We start from the raw sequence: 20584 nt of genomic DNA, 5'->3' as shown, positions 1-20584 counted from the left end.
TCTGGCCCTGCCTCGGCCTCTCTCGGGGCCATGAGGTTTCCATCCTTCCCCGGATCTTGCCATTCTTCAGGGCACCTCCCTGCACCCCCTTTCCCGTCCAATGATCGAGGTAGTCCATCTTCTCTTGTCCCGAGCCCATCCTTTGGGCTTGGGACTCCACCATCTTCCCAGGCCTTGCTGCCATCATTACCCGATGGGGTTAGGTTGCTGATGCCCCAACGGTCATGGGCTCTGAGAACAAGGACCCAAGGTTTCCCTCTGTGCTTTGAGATCATCCAAACTGCGAAACCGACTGATGAGATGCTTTCCAAGCGTCCCCGAGCCCTGGGCACCTCCCCGTCTCCACTCATGGTTCCAAGAGTGACAGGCTTGGTCAGGCAGGAACTGTCTCTCCTACTTCTCCAGATCCCCACGACCCTAGCCCAGATCTGCAGGGAAGGGGAGAGTGGGAGTCACTGAGGAGGACTTTCCCTGCTCTCCGGATAGCACGTCAAACCTGGTGCTTGACACATTTTCATCTGAAGTCCAAAACTTTCTGCCCGGAATGATCTCCTTCATCCCAAAGCACGAGTTCTAAGGCAGAGCCTTGCTTCTTAGTTCTGTGACGGACTTTTCTTCCTCCTCCCAGAGCCTAGCTCGGAGCCTGGGAGAGGGAGCCTCGGTGGTCTCACCCAGGTGACAACTTACTCTCCCCTTTCCCTTTGCTTCTGTGACAAGGAAGAAGATGGGAGTGTCTCTGCTTCTTGACCTTCTGACTCCATTACCTTCTACAGCTTTCTGTTTTCCAAAGCTAATGAGCTACCCTTTTCTTCTGCTGCACCCCCCCCCCCCCCGCAAACACCCAGGCCAGACTCTTGTGTTACTGGCTTTCCTTGCCATCGCCTTCCTCCTCAGACAGCTCAACTTAAGGCTGTCCTCCAAATTCCTGAAGCTGGCTTTACACATTTAGAGATTCAGACCCCAAAGTAAAAGAAGTTGTTTACCCACTATTTCCTTGGAACCCCACCCCCCACCTCACTGCTGCCTCCCAGACACCTGCAGTCTGCCCCTCCCCTCACGGTCAGGTGTGTCCCTGTGTCGTCTCCTTCCCTAAAAGCATTCCTGATTCTTCCTGGTTCTGGCGCTTTTCAAATCCGTCCTTCCATCCATCCACTCTTGATCTCGGTGGCCCCACTCCCTGCCCACCTGTAACCAAGCCTCTTTCCCCAACGGACCTGTTGCCAGGCCTTGGGGTCTCAGGACCCACAGCGCTGAAACATTTCACTGCCACTCCATCAATGGCTTCGCCCTGTGCCTAAGACAGATGACAAAAGCCAAGTTTCCCCCCCTCCCTTCCTCCTCTGTGGCGTTGCATTATGATCCTCAGCTGGTGGATGAAGGACCATTCCCACTCGCCTGTGCCGGCCCACTTGTCTGTCTGAAAAAAAAAAAAAATAGCAGAACGTGGGCCATCTGGGGATGGTTGGGGGGGGGAGGCCATTTGCCACCCTCTTCGTCAACCCTCCCTTTCACTTTCTTCGCCTCCTCTTCCCTCAGTTCCTCAGAAGCCTTTTTTGTTCCAGGCAAGGGGAAAGTACTTCGGACGTGTTGTTGAGACTGGTTTGCTGTTTTTTTTCAAAGACGGGAAGTTCCTGTTTATTGGAAAGGTTGTTCACTTCCAAAGAGCCAGGCAGCTATAGGATGATTTCTCGCTGCCTTTTCTCGGGGTGGTACACAATACAAAATAATAATAATAATAATAATAATAAAAACCAATGAGAGCAAGAAAGCCAGTGAACACAAAAGGAGATGTTAGAATAGGTTTTTGTTGCTACTTGCATTTTCTTGTTGAAAAACAGCAAAGACCCTGAGGTACAGAGGTGTGGACAGAAGCCCGATGTTATCTGCCCCCTAGAAATCCTGCCTGGAGTCCAGCAGCGGGCGGGATCCAGAACTCAAAAAGACGGAGGCAACTGGTCCTGCTCAGTACAAACGGTGCTTTCAGTCTTTCGTAAACAGCCTGTGCCCCAGGGCTCAAATCCTTCAAAAGTTTGCCTAGGTAATTGCGTTTCATTGCTGTCTGGCATGTGCTCATCTGTCTAATCTAGGGGTTCAGACAGCCAGGCCAAAGCCTGCGAGACTGGAGGAGAACGAGACCGTGAATTTAATCCACTTGAAAGACAGACTAATACAAGTACGGCTAACTCATTATTTTAAGTGATGTGAGCAGAAAAGGGTATGGCACTTTCCATAAAAGGGTTTAAAATCGGCACACTGCAGCCACTTGGCAGCTGAAGGCCATTAGAAGAGAAGGCGGAACCAGGGCGACCATGGGATCCTTGCTGCCACCTTCTTGTCTCTGGAAGCCTCCCTCCGCCCCACGATCACAGCGGGGCCGGATCGGAGGGAGATGCTACCCACACTCCCTGATGCACGAATTCACAGCAACTGACACCAACTTTTATTGGAGGTTTGGGGGTGCTGGGGCTCAGTTTCAGGGTGAAAAGGGGATAGCAATTGTGTAAGGACTTTCCAGTCAGCCTCACAGAGCCCAGAATTCTGGGCCTGTATGGAGGAAAAAGGATCCCTTCCCCTGTGTCCACTGGGCGCTGTGCTTAACAATTATTTCTTCTTTTCTTTCTTTCTTTCTTTTGAAATTCAAACCAGTTTTTTTTTGTTTTGTCAGTATATGGTAACTAGGTTGGGGCGGGGGTAAAGCCTTCAGTCATCACACAGTAAGAAACAGCCCTCTACGAAGAACCAGAGGTCTGTCCCTACCCTGTCACCAGCCTGGCCTGGGGAGCAGAGAGAGTCACGAAGAAGGCTTCGGCCTTCTCCGAGGTGGGGCTGGCTTAGAAAGTCTCTGAGGTCTCTCTGTGCACTATCATTCCATGAGATGTTGGAATGAAACCTTAGAAATGTTGACAGTGATTTGCATCATTATCTAGTTACATGTGACTCATGCCCGGGAAGCTTGGGAAAGGCAAGCACTAGCCTGTCCCTTCCCAGGTGGCAAAGCTGACGGTCAGCTCAGGAGTGATGTTGTTGGTCGTTTACACCTGCGTCTCACCCAGGACATGGTGTGCCAGTTTCAAGTCTGGGTGCCAGGCCATGAGGCTGTGAGAAAGAGTCATCCCGAATCCTGGCATGGGGATGGAGTTCTCCCTGGGCACAGTGTGACGGCTGAGGCCATGCGGGCAGACCATGGCCCCCAGAGACCTTGATTTCCACAGGGCCTTCAAAAGATTCCCAGCACACCCCTTCTCTTCTCAACACCCCTGAGTTTCTCGTGTCCTGTGCCTGGGGTGCGTGCCTAGCCTGGGCTGGGTCTTCCTCGGGCACCACTGGCATTTGGGGCCAGGTCTTTCTCTGCCACGGGGGGCCGCTCTGTATGTTGTAGGATGGTTAGCAGCACCCCTGCCTCCACCCACTAGATGCCAGGAACAGCCCTCACCCTAGTTGTGACGACAGGACTATCTCCAGACATTGCCCAATGTCCCCTGGAGGAGAAACAGCCCTGTTGAGAACAGTCTGGGAAAGTCACAAGGATCTCGTCGTCCACACTGGTGCTCCATGCCAGCAGCAAAGGGGAGTCACCTGGGCATCTCTGCTTGGTAGTAAGTCAGCTTTGGCGCCTCACTTCTCTTCTCCGTAGGTCATCCCTTTTGTCGAGCAAGAGTCTCCTCGTCTGCTATCTCACATACTCCTTTAAAAAATTTTTTTTTAAAATTCCTCCATGTTAGTCCAAGTCACTGAAAACCTATTGCTTCTCTGAGAAAGCCTTCCTTGACCTTGTAAATCAAAGCAGTCCTCTGGAGGGAGGTTTCCCACTGCTGGGCTCGGTATCATCTTTCTCAGGGTGACCTCATCTATTAAAGTATGAAGGTTGTATTTGAAATGCCATTTACTTTCTCTAAGTCAATAAATGAAGCTGTGGATCTTTAGATCATCAGAGGTCTGCTTATTACCAAGAGTTTTGTGTGTGTGTGTGTCATTTTTTAAATCGAGATCTGTGTTAGAGTTTAAAAGAATTCCAGCAGATTTCCGTTTGCCTTTCTGAATCAGTTTGGGGTGATATTCCTCTGCGAGTGTAGATTGCCCCTAGATGAATCTGACTTTATTAGTTTATGTCCTTTGTTCAGAGCACCAGGGATGAGCTTGTGAAAGCACGCAGAGCTCTTATCTTCAAAGCTCTCCTTTATGCGGCAAAAGTGCACCTCAGCAACCTGTATTACTAATCTGCGGCAGTCCCAATTAGTTCATATCAAGGTCAGTCCTTTGGGGGGTGCACACTGGCTCAGACTTAAGGGAACCAGTTCCTCTGGCGCTGAGCTCGCGCGAAGGTGGGGGAGAAGGCGGCCGAGGAGGTATCAGACAAAAGAGGGGGTTGCCCGCTCCCCTAGGAGAGGTTGATAGCAACTCTCCCTGCCCTGGCCCACAAGCCAAAGAAACTCAGTTATCCTAAAGAACCCAAAACTAGCATAGGAACCTGCCGCCCCAGGAGGAGGCTGTTTGGGTTCTTCCCCACTGTCTTGCTCGGATGGCAAATATCTGAGTGTTTTTGCAGTTGTTGCAACATAACAAAAAGCGTAAGAGAACTATTTCTTGAGGACTTTTGACGAATGGAGAAGCCTTGGGCTCAAGAAGTGTAGTGAACACGACCCCTCCAAAACTGTGTCTGTGCAAAAAGAAGTTAGAGCTCTGGGTCAGGAGCAGAGTTTTAGGAATTGAGTTTTAGGAATTGCTTAGGAATTTAGGAGTTTAGGAATTGTTGAGTTTTAGGAATGAAGGATGATGCTGAGCTCACAGTGGCCCATACTGCTGTGTCTCTGAGGCCACCAAAGGAAGACAGTGAATCTGTGAATCCTGTAGGTCTCAGGTCTCCAGTGCAGGGGGTGAGGCCCCTCTTACATGAAAAGAATATGCGTTCTTCGTCTGCTGTCATGTCTATGGGAGAATGAAAGGGTTCATGGCCAACTGGAATGGCAGTGCCCTGTAAGGGGAGAAATTCATTGTTAGATCTGTTCAGAGACGTGCCCCATAGTCCTATGAAGTTCAGAGCATTGGAGGTGAAGGGAGGGTGGGATTCATACCACATTTACTGCTGCTCCCTCCAAGCACATGCTGGGACTTTGTGCCTGGGGCCAAAGGCAGGATGGATGCTTGTGGAGGAGCAGAAGGGGGCGGTCTTCCCAAGGCCCCGGCCTCCTGGCTCCTGCCTCTGGGAATTCCCGGAGCTGGGCCTGATGTGTGGGAAAGGGAAACAAGGGGTGGGTGCAGGTGGGGGAGAAAAGTCATAGCAGGACAGCACAGCCAGCAGCGTGAGGAGAACAGGAGCATGCTGAAGCAGACACTGAGCCAGTGGTTTATGGAAGGAGGCTGGGCACTGCAGCTTGAGAAATTCACCCTGCCCTCCTTCAGGTGGGGAGCACGGAGTGGAAGCTCTTCAGGAGAGAGTGGCCGCCGCGCAACCACCTTGGGCGGAGCAGCTGCAGTGCTGAAGGAGGCCGGGGCTCAGCGGGAGGAAGGGCTCTGTCTCCTCTCGGTAACCTGCCCCACGCAGCCTGCTGGACCCTCACATGGGCTCACCGCAAAACCACGTTTTCCCTGGGGGAAGCAGTGGGGAAACTGAGTCTCCAAGGGATTAACTCATTTGCCCCCAGCACACCTTGAGTGAAGGACCAGTCAGGGGCTCAGCCCTAATCTCTCCAACTCCCAAACGACAGCCCTGCTCTGCTCTGGCTCTGGCTCTCATAATTGTCTGAGGGACAACCTGAGGACAGAGTTCCCAAATCCTGGAAATGTTTGGGGGCAACAAAAGCCAAAGGCTAGTGAAGCATCCTTGCGGGTTCCCTGCCAGCGCTCTCTAGATATGTGCGGTGTTGCGTCCTTCCTTCCCCCTTCATACGGCTCCTGATTTTATTAGAACTCCTTGCCTCAGCGTGTGCTGCTCCAAACCAGAGTGTCTGGGTGAAACATCCAGAAAGGATGCATTCAGGCCCACGCTGCGTGGGAGCAGGGGACACAGAGGCTGCCTGAAGGGCTTCAGCCACTCTAAAATCTGTCAAACCATTGTTAACTTTTTATAAAACCACAAAAGTGCGAAACTAAAATCTAGGGTTGCAGCTGGGAGAGAGCACAGCGGGAAAGCTGTGATCACGCTGATGGGGGGCGTGGCTTCCTGTCATGTCCGCCCCACACTACCTGTGTCTCCCACGAGAGGTCTGTCTGAGCCCAGATGTTGGCTGGAGGGAGGTGCACTGACACACAGGGCTGAGGGCTACAGAGCTGGATGGAGTGGCCTCACGGAAAGCCAGGCCACAAAATGACGTGATACATAGCTGTTGCGTGCCAGATCTCTTTCTGAGCTGGGATCCAGAGCATCTCCTCCAATACGGACAACTCACCGGGTAGGGGTCAGTTGTCCTGTGGCCCTTGAGGCCCCAAAGTGAGCATCACTCCTTTTTTCTTGCCTGCTGCCACTCTGAGGCATTACAATGACCCTGGCAAAGCTTGGCCACGTTACTTAATAGGAGCTGCCCAAGTGACGGCTCTTACTGAATCTGCTTAGTCAGAGAAATTGCTGGTATCTCTTTGAGAAGTCCTAGGGGCTCCCCCTCATCATCACAGGACCTTCCATGGACAGTCTGGACAGTGGCTTGGCTCTGTCAGTCTCCCATCCTGTGCCGTGGGCAGTGATGCTCAAACCTGCACGGTCCTCTTTATAGCATGTGCTATCCCCGCAGGATGTTCCTTCAGATTATTCTGTTTCTTTAGCTATGGGCCATCTCAGGTGATGCCATGCCTCTCCTGTGTGTAGCTTCCCCCTTCGAGGTGTCTGTCCCTTGTTTCCTGTGAGTGAGGGTCGTCTTGCTATGCATGATCCGAAGCTAGAGGCTGCCAGAGATCTCCCAGCTATTGACATGGTATTTCTGGCTCATCCCTTCCCAGGAGCTGCAGAGAGGGTGAAGGGGCTAGAGAAGAGGGGACGGGAACCATCTTTACTGCCTGTGTTTTGAGATTTTCGCTGGAGGAGAAGGGAGGAAGGGAAGGCAATTAACAGGGCAATCGTGGAATCATTTGAACCTGGCCAGTGGGCTGGCCCTACAGGAATTTACCCAGCCCACCTATAGAATCAGTGGGGTCCTGGAAAGTGTGTTCCAGGGCCGAGGCACAGAAAGTGAGAGTGCAGAAAATCTTTACAGGAAGGGTATCTGCAATGGATGTCTGTTTAACAAAGTCCAGGGCAACTGTCTGCAAGGGAGGACAGGGGAAGACCAAAAGATGCCTTCTGTTCCCTCAAAACCGTGCTCTCTCCCATGGGAACTGAAGGCTACTCTCTCTCTGGCCCCAGGACATGGTGCCGGCAGAGAACAGGAGTTGTTTATCCACACACCCATCTTTTCTAGAAGCCAGTGACTTACCCCTCAGCCCTTCATCAGAGACAACTGTGCCCGAGTCCAGAGCTTTTTTCCAGACGTGCCTCAGACTGATGGGGCTGAGGGGAGAGGCCTCATGGCAAAAGTTGAACTGTTTCCCCTGGGAAGTGTCTGGCAACTCTAATGAGGACCGGCACTTTGCATTTATAGAGCGCCTTTCATCTGTGGCTCTCAAAGCTGCTCCACAAACATTAATTAACTCTCACACCTGTGAGGCAGGTGAGGCTGGTCCCACTTTTAGAGATGAGGAAACAGGTTTGAAAGGAAAAGGGCTGTGGTGAGCCACCAGGGCTGGGGGCGGCTCTGCTGGAAGGAACTGGCTTTCTGGATTCCCAGCGCCCTGACCCAATGGCCCTAAGTGCAAAGCCAGGGAGCCTCCCTGGGACCAGGCTCCAAATATGGGTCCCAGAGGCTGTGCGTGGGGGAGACGTGGCCACACGCCTCCTTTTTTCCCTCCTGCAGGCAGCCTGCCACCTCTCAGGCCCTGCGATCTGGACAAGACCCCTCAGAACCCTGAAGGCCTTTAAAACACAGCCTCCCTGGGCAGGTCTCTGCCCGGGCTTGGTGCTGGATGCTTCCCTTCCAGTAATTGCTGGAAGAATGAATGCATCTTAGCTCTACATGACTAACCAAGATGTCTATAGCCGGCAGAGACAACGGTTGGCAAATACCAGAGCTATTTCACAACCTCGCTTTTTCCAGGATCCAGAGCTGGTAGGAGCTGACTCACATTATCATGGGGTTTCACTGATAGCAACAACGTGCAAATCCCGTGTCTGCTACCTGGGCGCACTTCAAAATGACCGCTTAGCCCTCCTTCCTTTTGCCGTGCTGCGTTTTGACTCCCTGCCACAGAGGCCAGAGGAAATGGCACTGAAGGACAGTGGGACTTCCAGGGAAATGCCTCTTTCAAAGCAGAGAGGGACCCAGTGCCTGGGGCCACCACAGCATGGGGTTCTAAAGGTAGCAGCAGAGCCCCAGGGGGTACCCTTTTGTTTGCAGGGGAGCCAAGATCTTCCCTCCCAAGGGTCCAAGATGGGGAGATTCAAGCTGCCACCACCACCACCCCCCCAGGGCCCGCCCTGACACATCACCCTGGAAACTGACTCACATCTCTGAGCCCTGAGTCATATCCTGTTGTGCGTTTGGAGGCATCCAAGAGGGCATTACACCAGCTACCCATGACTGAGGTGAATCTGAAGGGCACCCTGGGAACTACCCTGCTGTCTTCCAAACAGAAAGGGAAAAAATCCTCCAGGGGAAAAAAACTAGGATGGCCCTGAGGGTTTCTGTGTTCACCAAGCAGGTTTGGCTCTTAAAAATAGACGCCAGGGCCCCATGACATACATAACTGTCTGGTCTCTGTTTTTAAACGGCTCTGAAGGGTTACCAAAAGGTTGCATCTTTTAAAGATATCAGCTGAAGAGCCAAAGGAAGGGCCTTCTAACTATAATAGTCACACCACAGAGCTGCCAACCTCTTCCTGGCCCCTGGCAGAGAGAAGGTGATTGTGCTGTTGGGAATCCAGGTTTTGAGGGTGGGCATTCAAGACCCCAGAGACGTGGGTGGTCCTAGTAAAACCAAGAGGGGTCTCTGGCCATGCTCCTATGTGGCCTGGTGGGGGCCTGGGGCCAAAGTTGGACGTTTGAAACATTTCAAAGAACAGCTTTCAGTTTTGTTGATTTTCTTTGTCACCTTCCTGTGTGACACCTTCTCTGTCACTTTCTGTTTCCCTGATTCTACTTTAATTCTTATTATGTCTTTTCTTCTGCTTCCTTTTGGCTTATTTTGCTCTTTTCCTCTAGTACCCTAAGCTGGGAGCTTAAATTATTGATTCTGGACCGTTCTTCTTTTCTGATATATGCATTCAATGTTTTAACTGTAAGCACTGCTTGCCCTACATTGCACAAATAGTGGGAAGCTGGATTTTCATTTAGTTCAGAATGCCTTCTAATTTCTCTTGAGACTTCTTAGTTTACCCATGGGTTACTTGGAGGTATGTTGTTGTAGCTCCAAATATTTGTTCTAGCTAACTTTCTGTTGTTGGTGGGTGGTGGTGGTGTTGCTGTTGCTGTTGTTTTGTTTTTAGTATTAAATCCATGCGGCCTGAGAATATACTTTGTATGATTTCTGGTCTTTTAAATCTGTTAAGGTGTATTTTATGGCCCAGAATGTGGTCTGTCTGGGAAAATGTTCCCTGTGAGCTTGAGAAGAAAGGGTATTCTTTTGTTGTTAAATGGAATCTTCTATAAATGTTAATTACATCAAGTTTGTTGGAAATACTGTTCAGGTCAAAATTTTCTAATTTTCTGCCTGCTTGATCCATCAGTTACTGGGAGAGGGGTGTTGAAGTCTTCACCTAAGTGTATTTTTCTATTTCTTCTTGTAGTTCTAAATCAGTGTTTGCCTCGTGTTTTCTGACACCATTCTTAGGTGCTTACATATTAAGGATTGTTACATCTTCTTAGAGAACTCACTCTTTCATCATCTTGCAATCCTCATCTTTATCCCTGGAAACTTTCCTTTTTCTGAAGTCAGTTTCATATTAAATTAATAAGGCTACTGCCTTTCTTTTGGTTAGTGTTAGCATGGACTTACTGCATCTCTTTACTTTCACCCTGAGTCTTTATATTTCAGGTAGTTTCCTTGTAGATAACATATAGTTGGGCCTTGTTATTAATTCACTCTGATAATCCCTGTCTTTTAATTGGTGCATGTAGAACATTCATACCTAAGTGATTATTGGTATGGTTGAATTCATATGTACCATGTTTGTTTTCTATTTGCTTACTTGTTCTTTTTTCTCCTCTTTTTCTGTCTTCTCTGGTTTTAATGGAGCATTTTATATGATTCTGTTTTATCTCCTCTCTTAGCATATCAATTATACCTTTTTAAAAAACATTTTTAGTGTTTTCCCTAGAGTTTGCAAAATACATGTATAATGAATCTAAAGCACCATTAAATAACACTACACCACTCTTTCCTTCCTATTCTGTTATTCCTGCCAGTCATCTCATTTGGCCATATGCTGTGATCACCCAATACATTATTCCCTCTATTATCATTTTAAACAGACAGCTATCTTTTGGGTCAACTAAGAATAGGAAAAGTAAGACTTTACCTTCATGTAGTCTTTCTCTGAAACTTCCTTTCTTTGTGTCAATTTAATTTGCTGACCAGTGTTTTTCTTTTCCTTGAAGAATTCTTTTTAACATTTCTCATATGACAGCTTTGCTGGAAAAAATACTTCAGTTTTGTCAGATAAGATCATTGTTTCTCCTTCACTGTTGAGGTATAGTTTTGTAGAATATAGAATTCTAGGCTGGTGGCTTTTTTTTTTTTTTCTTTAAACACTTGAAATATTTACTATACTTTTTGCTTGTACAGTTTTTGAAGAGAAGTTAGAAATAATTCTTATCCTTGTTGCTCTCTAGATAAGATGTTTCTTTAGATTATTTGGTATTTATCTTGGTGTTCTCTCTGCTTCTTGGATCTGTGGTTTGGTGTCCATCATTAGTTTTGAAATACTACTGGCCATTAATACTTCAGATGTTTCTTCTACTCTGTTTTCTTTTCTTTTTCCTTCTGATATTTCCACTCTGCATATGTTACACCTTTGGAAATTTTCCCAAAGTTCATGGATGTTCTGTTTTGAGTTTTTCTGTTTGTTTGCTTCATTTTTTTCTCTTTACCTTTTAGTTTGGGAAGTTTCTATTAACATATTTTGGAGCTCATTGATTCTTTCCTCAACCATATCTAGTCTATTGATTAGCCCATCAAAGGCATTTCTCATCTCTGTTGCAATGTTTTTCATTTCTAGAATTTCCTTTTGTATCTGAGAGTTGCCATCTCCCTCTTATATTACCCATCTGTTCCAGCATGCTGTCTCCTTTTTCCATTAGAACCCTTAATACATTAATCATAATTAAATTCCCTAGCCAGTAACTCCAAAATCTGTGTCATATCTGAGTCTGGTTCTGCTGTTTGTTGTATCTCTTCAGACTGCTTTTCTTACCTTTTGACATGCCTTGTTATTTCCGATTTGAAAGCTAGACATGAGGGGCACCTTGGTGGCTCAGTCAGTTAAGCATCTAATTCTTGGTTTTTGGCTCAGGTCATGATCTCAGGGTCCTGGGATCAAGCCCCACGTCAGACTCCATGCTGAGCATTGAGTTTGCTTGAGGATTTTCTCCCTCCCTCTCCCTGGCTCTTCTCCCTGCTCGCACATTCCCGTCTCTCTCTCTCTCTCTCTCTCTCTCTCTCTAAAATAAATTAAATAAATACATAAATAATAAATAAATCTTTAAAAAAAAGAAAGCTAGACATGATTTATCAGGTGATGGAAATGGATGTAAGTAGACCTTCAGTGTGAGATTTTATGTTCATCTAGCTAGGAGTTGGGCTGTGCTTCATGTTTACTGTAGCTGTAGATGTCAGAGGCTTCAAATTCCTCTAATATCCTGTTTTTGTCTCCCTTGTTGTCTTTGGACTTCCCTAAGAACTCTTCCCTAGTCTCTTTAAGCTGTAACCCACTGTTACTATACTGGATCCCATGAAAACCTGGAAGAGTTCCTGATGCCAATCTCATGAAAGTGTCCCCACCCCAGTCCCCATACATGCACAAATGACTGAAGCCCCTAGAAGTTTCTTATTCCCATGGTAGTCTATACTTGGTCTCCAACAGTTTATCAAAATTATCAGTTAAGCGTTCCAACCAATTTACAGCTCCAGCAGCTCATGGTATGCACACCTCAGTATGATCTTCTATAGTCACCTGCCTCTCAAGATTTCAGGGTGGCAGGTTGCCCTATAGTCTCAGTTCTCTAACAGATCCAAGAAGAGTCATGGATTAACACTCTGTTCAGCTCTTTCCTTGTAAAGAGGGGAATGGTGACCCCCAAGCTCTTTGCATTTCAGAGCTACAGCTGGAAGCAGCAGAATATCTTGACATCGGTTATTTGATAGGGTCATTTTTCACTCTGGAGATACTTTGATATTGCTGCATCAAAAGGTGAAAGCACTCACTTTCTTACTGAGTGATGTATGCCGTTGATTCCTCTGAATTCACCACTCACATCCACCCTACCTTATCCCCAATCCCCCTTCTCTGACCTCATTTCAAATGGAAAGGAGAGGGAGCTCTGTTTTACCCATTTTTTGATGATCAGACATCTGAAAATAACCCATCACAAAAGGACCTCAGTAAAGTGGCTGCATCAAAACATTATGTACCCTGAAAAAAAAACAGGTGGCAGAAAGGCTCAAATTTAAATTTTCTAATCCAGTCGTTTTATTAATGGACATGTGAACTGATTGAGATTGGGTCTTTGCCCCCTCTATCCTTACCTCAAATCTCCAGTTTTCTTGCCCTTTACCACTTAATCTCTGTAGCCCAGTTCCTCCCGGGTGCTGACGACCAGTGAATGGTGTGATATTATTACCTGAACCTCACCCTGGAGCAGGCGTGTATGGCCTTATGAATAAATTATCAGATAAATCCCTTGGCATGGGTTTATTTTCCTTTTTAGTAATATAATCATAAAAAGTAGTCATACTTACTGAGCATTTAATATGGCCAAAAACTGTGCTACTTGCTTTACATATGGCTTATCTCACTTATTCTTCACTACTACCATTTGAAGTAAGAGAACTACATACCAAAGAAAATAAGTGACTTGCGCAGGCTAAAGGTAGAATTCGGACTGAAATCTATCTATGATTTAAATTAGGTGCTTTCCCTAGTCTGTTCCTTGTAGAGGCAGAACGTAAGTGCATAATAAATGCCATTAGGGTTATCTCTAATGTGGGAACAGCTGTTTGCAAGTCCAGATTAGGCAGATAATCCATCAATTCACCTGAATACAGGTCCGCCACTAGCTGTAATTCCCTAAAGGCAAGGACTATAGTCCATTCACTACTGGGTCCCCAAAACAGTGACCCTAGTGAAGCAAAAATGCTCATTGGCAACATGAATGAAAGAGGATGTGAATAACTTCATGAGCCTGTGAATTAATGAACAAACTAATTAATGTGAATGAATAAATGAAGCAACTCTCAGCATGACAATCAGCGCCCCAGGAAGAAACCTTTCCAAGCCTCATCTACTCCCAGGATCTTCACTGATACCAGACTAGAAGCTCCAATGGGTCAGGAATTACACTGGCCTTATTCATCAAGCTATTACTACCTAAGTTAGCACATGCCTAGCACATACTAAAATTTCAGTAGACTTTTGTTCTTTTCGATGGACTGACTTATCAGAGGCACTCCATTCAAGAACAAGTAGCCCTACTGTCTGGAGAATGACTGACAGTGGTTCTCTTCCTCAGCCTATGGCTTCTTTTCTGGATAACTTCCATCTTCTCCCTGCCTACTTCCTCTTCCAAGAAGAGGTATATTTATTGTTACAAGCACTGTTCTTCACCCCACCCTTCCACCTGAATCTTTCTTAAATCTGATTAACATACAAGTTCAGCAGAGAAATACTGTATACCATCAATTTGAATTAGAATCCCGCACTGTGACTATTGGAAGGGGCTTTGAGATCATGTCTTTTCAGAGAGGAAAATAAGGATGTATAAAAAAGTGGTTCAGGCTCAAAGACAAGCATGAAGGTCACATATCCTACTTATCCTGCCTCTCATTCCCATGCTTGGGGTGGCCCACAGCACTGCCAAATATTTCCACACCTGCCTTCTTGTGTTCACATTGGCCCCGTCAGAACAACAATGGTAACAGAACAGTAAACTCAGCATACACCATATCGTCAGTCCTAGTTTTTTTGTTCTATTTGGTGCTTTGGGGTTTTTTATTAATGATACATGTAGAATTAGAAAATACCCAAAAAACCTGACGTGAGAAGCTCGCCATCACCACCTTCTGGCCCACTGCTGGCAATGAACCCAAAGGCAGCTTACTCTGGTCACATGAATGAAAACTGATAATGCAGGGGTCCTTTGGGGTTTTAATGCTAGCCCTTCTCTAATGCTGGAAAGCTAAGTTGTGGTGTGAAGCAAGAATGTTGAATCTAAAACCCTGTGTTAAAAAAAAAACAATCACAGAACTTGGACTTTAATCATAAAGATCATTTTACCAAAGCATATTTTTTAAAAGGCTGTGAAACATTATGCAACGTTTGCATGGTTTAATTATGAGTTTAGAAAAGCCTAGCACAACTTTTTCACTACAGTAAAACATGACAGAGCATGAATCATGGCATAATACTTTATGCTTACTGTGGTTTTAGACATGGGGTTAGGGGTGCTGGGCTGTCTACACAGCAAGGCATGAATTACTGAACCGCAATTCACACCCCGGAGGGCTTTATGACAATTATAAAACCTCTTTTGTTTGCTTCTTAAATGATTAAAATATTTGAGTACTATATATTCATCTAGCAAATGTGTATATCTAGGACATATGCATGTCTTACAAAAATATCTGAGTCTATAATTTATTTTTCACTTGGAGTAAAACCCTTGTAGTAATACAGGAATGTTGAACAATCTGCTATTTTGCTCTTTGCTTTCAGTTATTAGAAACACTCTTATCTGTAAGGCTGTGCAGGATCTTTGACTATAGTGGATCTTTCATTTCCACTGAGTTTAGAATGGACCAGCTATTTTATTCTCTGCCTTCTGCTCACACTCCCCAAAATTCAAAATGGAACGAGAATCCTTCTTTAAGATTAGATTTCAGAGATTATAAGTGAAAATATTTGCCCAGATTTTTCAAGCTTAAAAATTGAGTTATTTGAAAAGAAAGAAATCGATCCACATGAGGGATGGGGACTGGGGTGGGGGGAGTGGGGGGCAGGTAGTTGGCAGGCAGGAGAAGAGCCGGGGATCCAGGTAGATCTCCAAACCCCTGATTCTGTTAACACTCTGCCGGCTTCAGACAGATCAACAGAAACAGCAAACTTGAACTGCTGGAAAAGAAAAGCCCCTGGAGGAAGGAGAACTGAATATTTCACAACAAGTAGAAAGAACTCACTTCTTTATGTCCTGGCACATACATAACCTACACCCAGCATTCTCCTGAGGAAAGTTGCTCTTTCTGAATTTCCCCTCGCTTCATGTAGCCCTGGCTATGATGAGCCCTGGGAACTAGTGTAGTCCACAGAGAAGGTGGGACACAAAGAGAAAATCGATGTTTGAACCTAAAGAAATGGAAGGCCATCTTGTGGGGGGGCTGTGTCCCATTCAGCTTTTCTTACACGTGTTGCCTGAGATTAGAGGGTTTGTTCATTTTTTTCTTCTCCTTTTCATCTGCACTGTGATGCTTTTGAAAACTAAGACTCCTATGAATGCTGGAGTCAAATTTACAAAATCCTTTTTACCTAAATCTTCTGAAGTCAGAGTTTTGTCTCTTCTCTATCCCAGTCCCCACTTAATGGCTGTCTATAAAATACTTGCTCAACATTCTGCCCTTTAAACATTGCAAACTTGAGGTCTTGAAAAGGTGCAGGACACCTGTCGGTCTGGATTGGTAGAGGCAGATCTCTACTGCTGGGATTGTGAACTAATCCTAAGGTCTCCTCATCAGCTTCCCAGTCAGACCTTTTCTAAATTGCTTGGGAGAGAATTCACCTAAATAGAGGATATTTAAAAGCCCTTGGCATATTTTTGCCAAAGTTAAGAAAATAAAAAAACCCAAAACTCTATGTTCTTTTTTGCTTACTGAGCACAGATGTCTAGGTGATCCACCTGAGTTTATGTTTCTGAGGATGAGAATTGTAATTCTTGGTAAAGCTGAAATTGTCTGGGTGGTTGATATGTGCTGTAGTTTAACAGGTGAACATTAACACTTCTACCTGGAAAGCATATTCAACTTCTCCCATCATTGTTAGCATGATTAAATCAAACCTCTGGAAGAAACAGTTATCAGAGGAAAATCCTCAAGAATCACACATAGGGCGCCTGGGTGGCTCAGTGGGTTAAGCCGCTGCCTTCAGCTCAGGTCATGATCTCGGGGTCCTGGGATCGAGTCCCGCATCGGGCTCTCTGCTTGGCAGCGAGCCTGCTTCCCTCTCTCTCTCTCTGCCTGCCTGTCTACTTGTGATCTCTCTCTGTCAAATAAATAAATAAAGTCTTAAAAAAAAAAAAAAAAGAATCACACATAAACTGTATTTCAGTGTCTTTCGGGAGAGGGTGGAAATCATCAAACAAAAGCAAATACTTGGACTTACTAGACACTGGTCAGCAGGCCACAGGCATGTATAGCATATATAAACAGAGGTGACTAGTTTTTTATTAAGAGATTTGTTTTTTCTTAAACCCCACCCCACTCTACATATGACTGACCTCCCTGATTCTCTGCAGACACAAGGCAGATCCAGCCATCCCCACCGTGGTCCTATGATCAGTCCTACCAGTACCTGGGATCTATCGCCTCACCTTCTGTACACCCAGCAACACCCATCTCACCCGGACGGGCCAGCGGCATGACAACCCTCTCTGCAGAGCTTTCCAGTCGACTCACAAGTAAGCTGCTTGAACACACCCTCTGAAGTCAAGCTAGAGTGGAAGGTTCGAGAGACTGGAGTTTGGATACAGGGTTTGGCAGTCATTCTGGGGGGTAAAAATTGTGGCTTAAATACAAGGTTGTCTAAGTCCCATGTCCGTTTCCCTGACATCTAGCGAGAGAGATTATGAATATGAAGGCAGAAGAGGATTCTTTGAGCATTTCGGGGTTGCTCACATTTGACAGAGAGAGGTAACAGCTGAGGGATTAAATAATATACAAGGCCAAAGGAATCAGCTTCTAGGACTCGGGTGGGACTGTCCATTTGATGGTGGCAAGCTTTCACAGGTCATGTGAACAACACTGGGGTACCTGTAGAATGGGAAACAGCTACACCCCATATGAGACATTTCAAACTAAGAGCTCTTCATCCTGGATTAGAGGAACAGAATGGAAAGCTCGGGTGTCGTGGTTAGCATAATTGTTGTTAATACGAGCTCATTAAATATTAGTCATTTAACCTATGAGACCTTTTGGGCTTGGCACTCACCTTTGCTCGTGGGCAGGGAAATCAGAGTTAGAGAAAAATTCCTTTGTTGAAAGCAAAAGAAGAAACTCCCTGTTTGGAGCTTTGAAATTGGAGCTGGACCAAACTGTGAAAATACTTGAGAGAACTTCAGCATTATGAAGACTGCAAACACACCTCATATGTGTGGGGAGGAGGGTGGTTGTTTTTGCTTTTCAGCTCTTGAGATCAGATTATAGTAGATTAGGGGGCAGGCAAAGGGGCAAAGGCGTCACGTCTGCCATTTTAAATGTCGGATAATGTGGTGTTTTCCAGACAGTTGTGATTACTTGAGATTTCACCAAATGCTTTAGCTTCTTTTCGGAGCTTCTCAACAGCACCACCATTGGCATCTGGGGCCAGAGAATTCTTTGTGGTGGGCGGGGGGCGGGGGGTTGCTGCCCTGTGCACTGTAGGGTATTCAGCGGCATCTCTGGCCTTTAGATGCAGCAAAAGACCCCCTCCCCTGCACCAAGATGACCAAAAATGTCTCCAGACACTGTCATATATCTGGAGGGCCCCCAACTGCCCCCCGTTGAGAACCACCATCTTCGAGTGTTCTTAGGTGCTGTGGTAAAATGGAAAAGCCAACTTAGTTGCCCACTTTTTGTATTAATGCCAAGATTTTCAGGGCACCTGCTGGCCTAAGGAGTTGAGGAAGTAACATAAGAATGATGACGTCTGTTCAGCTTGTTGTTTCAGAAGTTCTGTTCCCTCAAGACCAGTTTGACTCCAAAGGCACTTGTCAACTTTTATTGATTCTTCTCAGAGCACTGCTCTGCTCTCTACATCTAAAACAATCACTGTTTTCCTTGGTAATGTGCCTGCTGTGGGTCTCTGGGAATTTATTACGTAAGACTTTTGACTTGGTCACCACCCAAGATCTGCACCTTATGGTTTCAAGAGCCCTCAAGGGGGCAGCTGCTCCAACTGACCAGTGTTCAGATGTGAGGGTGACTTTTCTTTTTTTTTAAAGGGGATGGGTAATGTGCACTCCCAAGTCCCATGTTGCTGTTAACGCTTCTGAATAACCGGGACCTCAATTACCCAAGGAGTGGGGGAAGGGCATTTTATGGCATGAGGGTGTGAAGTACACAAAAACCACGTCCCATTTCAGCACCCAAGAATTATCCTTCCCCGTCTTGGAGGGAGGGCGGGAGAGAATTCCAGATGAGCTTTCCCCGGTGGCAGAGAAAGGCATGGGAGACTGCTCTTCAACTTGGCAGATCTCCCTCTGAGAAATCAAGCCTGGAGTGCGGGCCTGAAAAACCTTGTCATATGCCTGGGGGTAGTAGGGGGTTGCGACACATGAAAGCAAAGTGGCTGCCCGGCTGCCAGCTTTGAGAACCTGACACTGCTCTGCTCCTGCTTTTCCTTTTAATCCCGCCCCAGAGCCCTGTGTTCAGCCCCTCTCCCCACCCCCAGCCCCACCTGGACTTCCTTCTGCACGGGGGACTTGCACACTCTTTCTCTCTTTCTCCTTTGCAGACAGTCTCCACACCTTGTCTGAAAAGAGATGTCATCTGGAGGTTTTCCTTTATTTTTTTTTTCTTTAAAAAAAAAATTAATGTTTAGCTGCCAACCTGGGCGACAGACAGCATGCATTAATCTGAGTCATGCAAAAGATCCTTTTAAGGCTGCCATTATCTGCTCAAGCTGTTTAATCCTTTGGGGGCAGTGGGAGGGGCTGGAGTGGGACAGCTTTCATCCACGTCAAGCTGTGGAACAAACACTTGAGCTGTCACGGCAAATATTTAGCCCCATCGGTGGGGAAACATTTCCAACTAAAATACCTGAACCTCCTAATCCCCAGATTTCCTACTCTTTTAAAAGCTCCCTGTGACTATCTGGGGTCTCCACCCCCACCCACTATGGAATAAGGGGGCACCGGGCCAGCCCAAAGGACAAATGGGCGACGGTGGGGTGAATGGTGCATGACAGTGAGGCTCAGCAGTAAATGTCAGACGAGACATAAAAATGGAAACAAATATTTGAATAGATCATTTGAATCAGAACATATCTAGAGGGCTGAAGATCTTTTATTATCAAAATGTGTGGGGAGAGAAAGCTGACTTGACCAAACGGGTGGTCTTTTGTCCAGTGGTGCAGTGGAGACAGGAGAATCATGGACAGTATTGAGGATCTTTCAGATACTCTGCCCACAAGTGAAAGAACTATTTTCCTCTGACAGCTGAGACCATAACATCATTGCATTACTTATGTCCGTGACCAGCCACGCACTCAGTGGGGATTACGGTAACTTGGTACCATCACCACATTACCACGTAGTCGTTGGAACAGACTGGCAGAGCATGTCCAGACATCGCCATGAAACAGGGTGACCTTTCATTCATTTTCCAGTGGATTCACCTTTTTGTCTCAGGACAAATGAAGCAAGAGGAATACTGGGCGGAGTCATTAATTTGTGTCCAGAGTCTTGCATCAGATGCCAACAAATTGATTGTATTTGCCGAATGCTCTTCCTCCTACCTCGGCTTCTCCCTAGACTATAGAAATCTAACTGGAAAAACGGAGTCAAGCTTCCTGTCACAGCTCTCTGGGTGAGCAAAAACAAGTGACACAGAGCTTGCTCACAGACGGCCCCAGTAAGCGGCCAGGGACAAACCGTGTGGAACGAGGTGCGGCCCGGCTTCAGGACGAGCTAGAGTGTGGCCCTGGAAGGGCAGCCCCAGAACCACTGTCAGTTTACAACGTTTTCCCTGCCCACAGGACTGACTGGCTTTGAAAAGATTAACAGGAGGGTTTGTTTGAAAGTCAGACTCCTGGTTTCCTCATTAGCACAGAGATTGGCTACAGACTTTGGTTGTTTCTATAAACTTTAATTACCTCTCTGATGAGGGGTATATACCTCCTCATCACATTCACCCCAAATTTATAGAGGAGTTTGGAAAGAGGGAAAGGGGAGAAGGGAGGGGGAGAAGGGGAAGAGAGGGAGAGAGAGAGAGAGAGAGAGGGGATGAGAGAGTGGAAGAGAGAGAGAGAGAAAGGCAGAAAGAGAATGAGAACACTAGCTCTCCCTGCTGGAATAATAGGCTTGAAATACGAGGAAGTTGATCAACCCCGGATGCCTTCCAAAAACAGATTAATCCACCCTGGTAGCTTTCCTTTCAGAGCAAAC

At 46.5% G+C, this 20584-nt stretch overlaps 1 protein-coding gene across 3 annotated transcripts in view; it reads left to right on the top strand.

Annotated features, from left to right (window-relative positions):
* Window positions 1-20584, top strand: part of RUNX1 (RUNX family transcription factor 1) — a 248854-nt gene that overhangs the window by 221538 nt on the left and 6732 nt on the right. For all 3 annotated transcript variants that reach the window (XM_046002999.1, XM_046003000.1, XM_046002998.1), the window contains one exon: window positions 16739-16900. In XM_046002999.1, the coding sequence (XP_045858955.1) occupies window positions 16739-16900 (162 nt within the window). The remainder of the gene's footprint in view (window positions 1-16738; window positions 16901-20584) is intronic.

The sequence above is a fragment of the Meles meles genome, chromosome 4 (assembly GCF_922984935.1).
Source record: "Meles meles chromosome 4, mMelMel3.1 paternal haplotype, whole genome shotgun sequence".
NCBI lineage: Eukaryota > Metazoa > Chordata > Mammalia > Carnivora > Mustelidae > Meles > Meles meles.
Note: the sequence above shows the minus strand (reverse complement) of the source record. Positions and strands in the feature narration are given on the sequence as shown.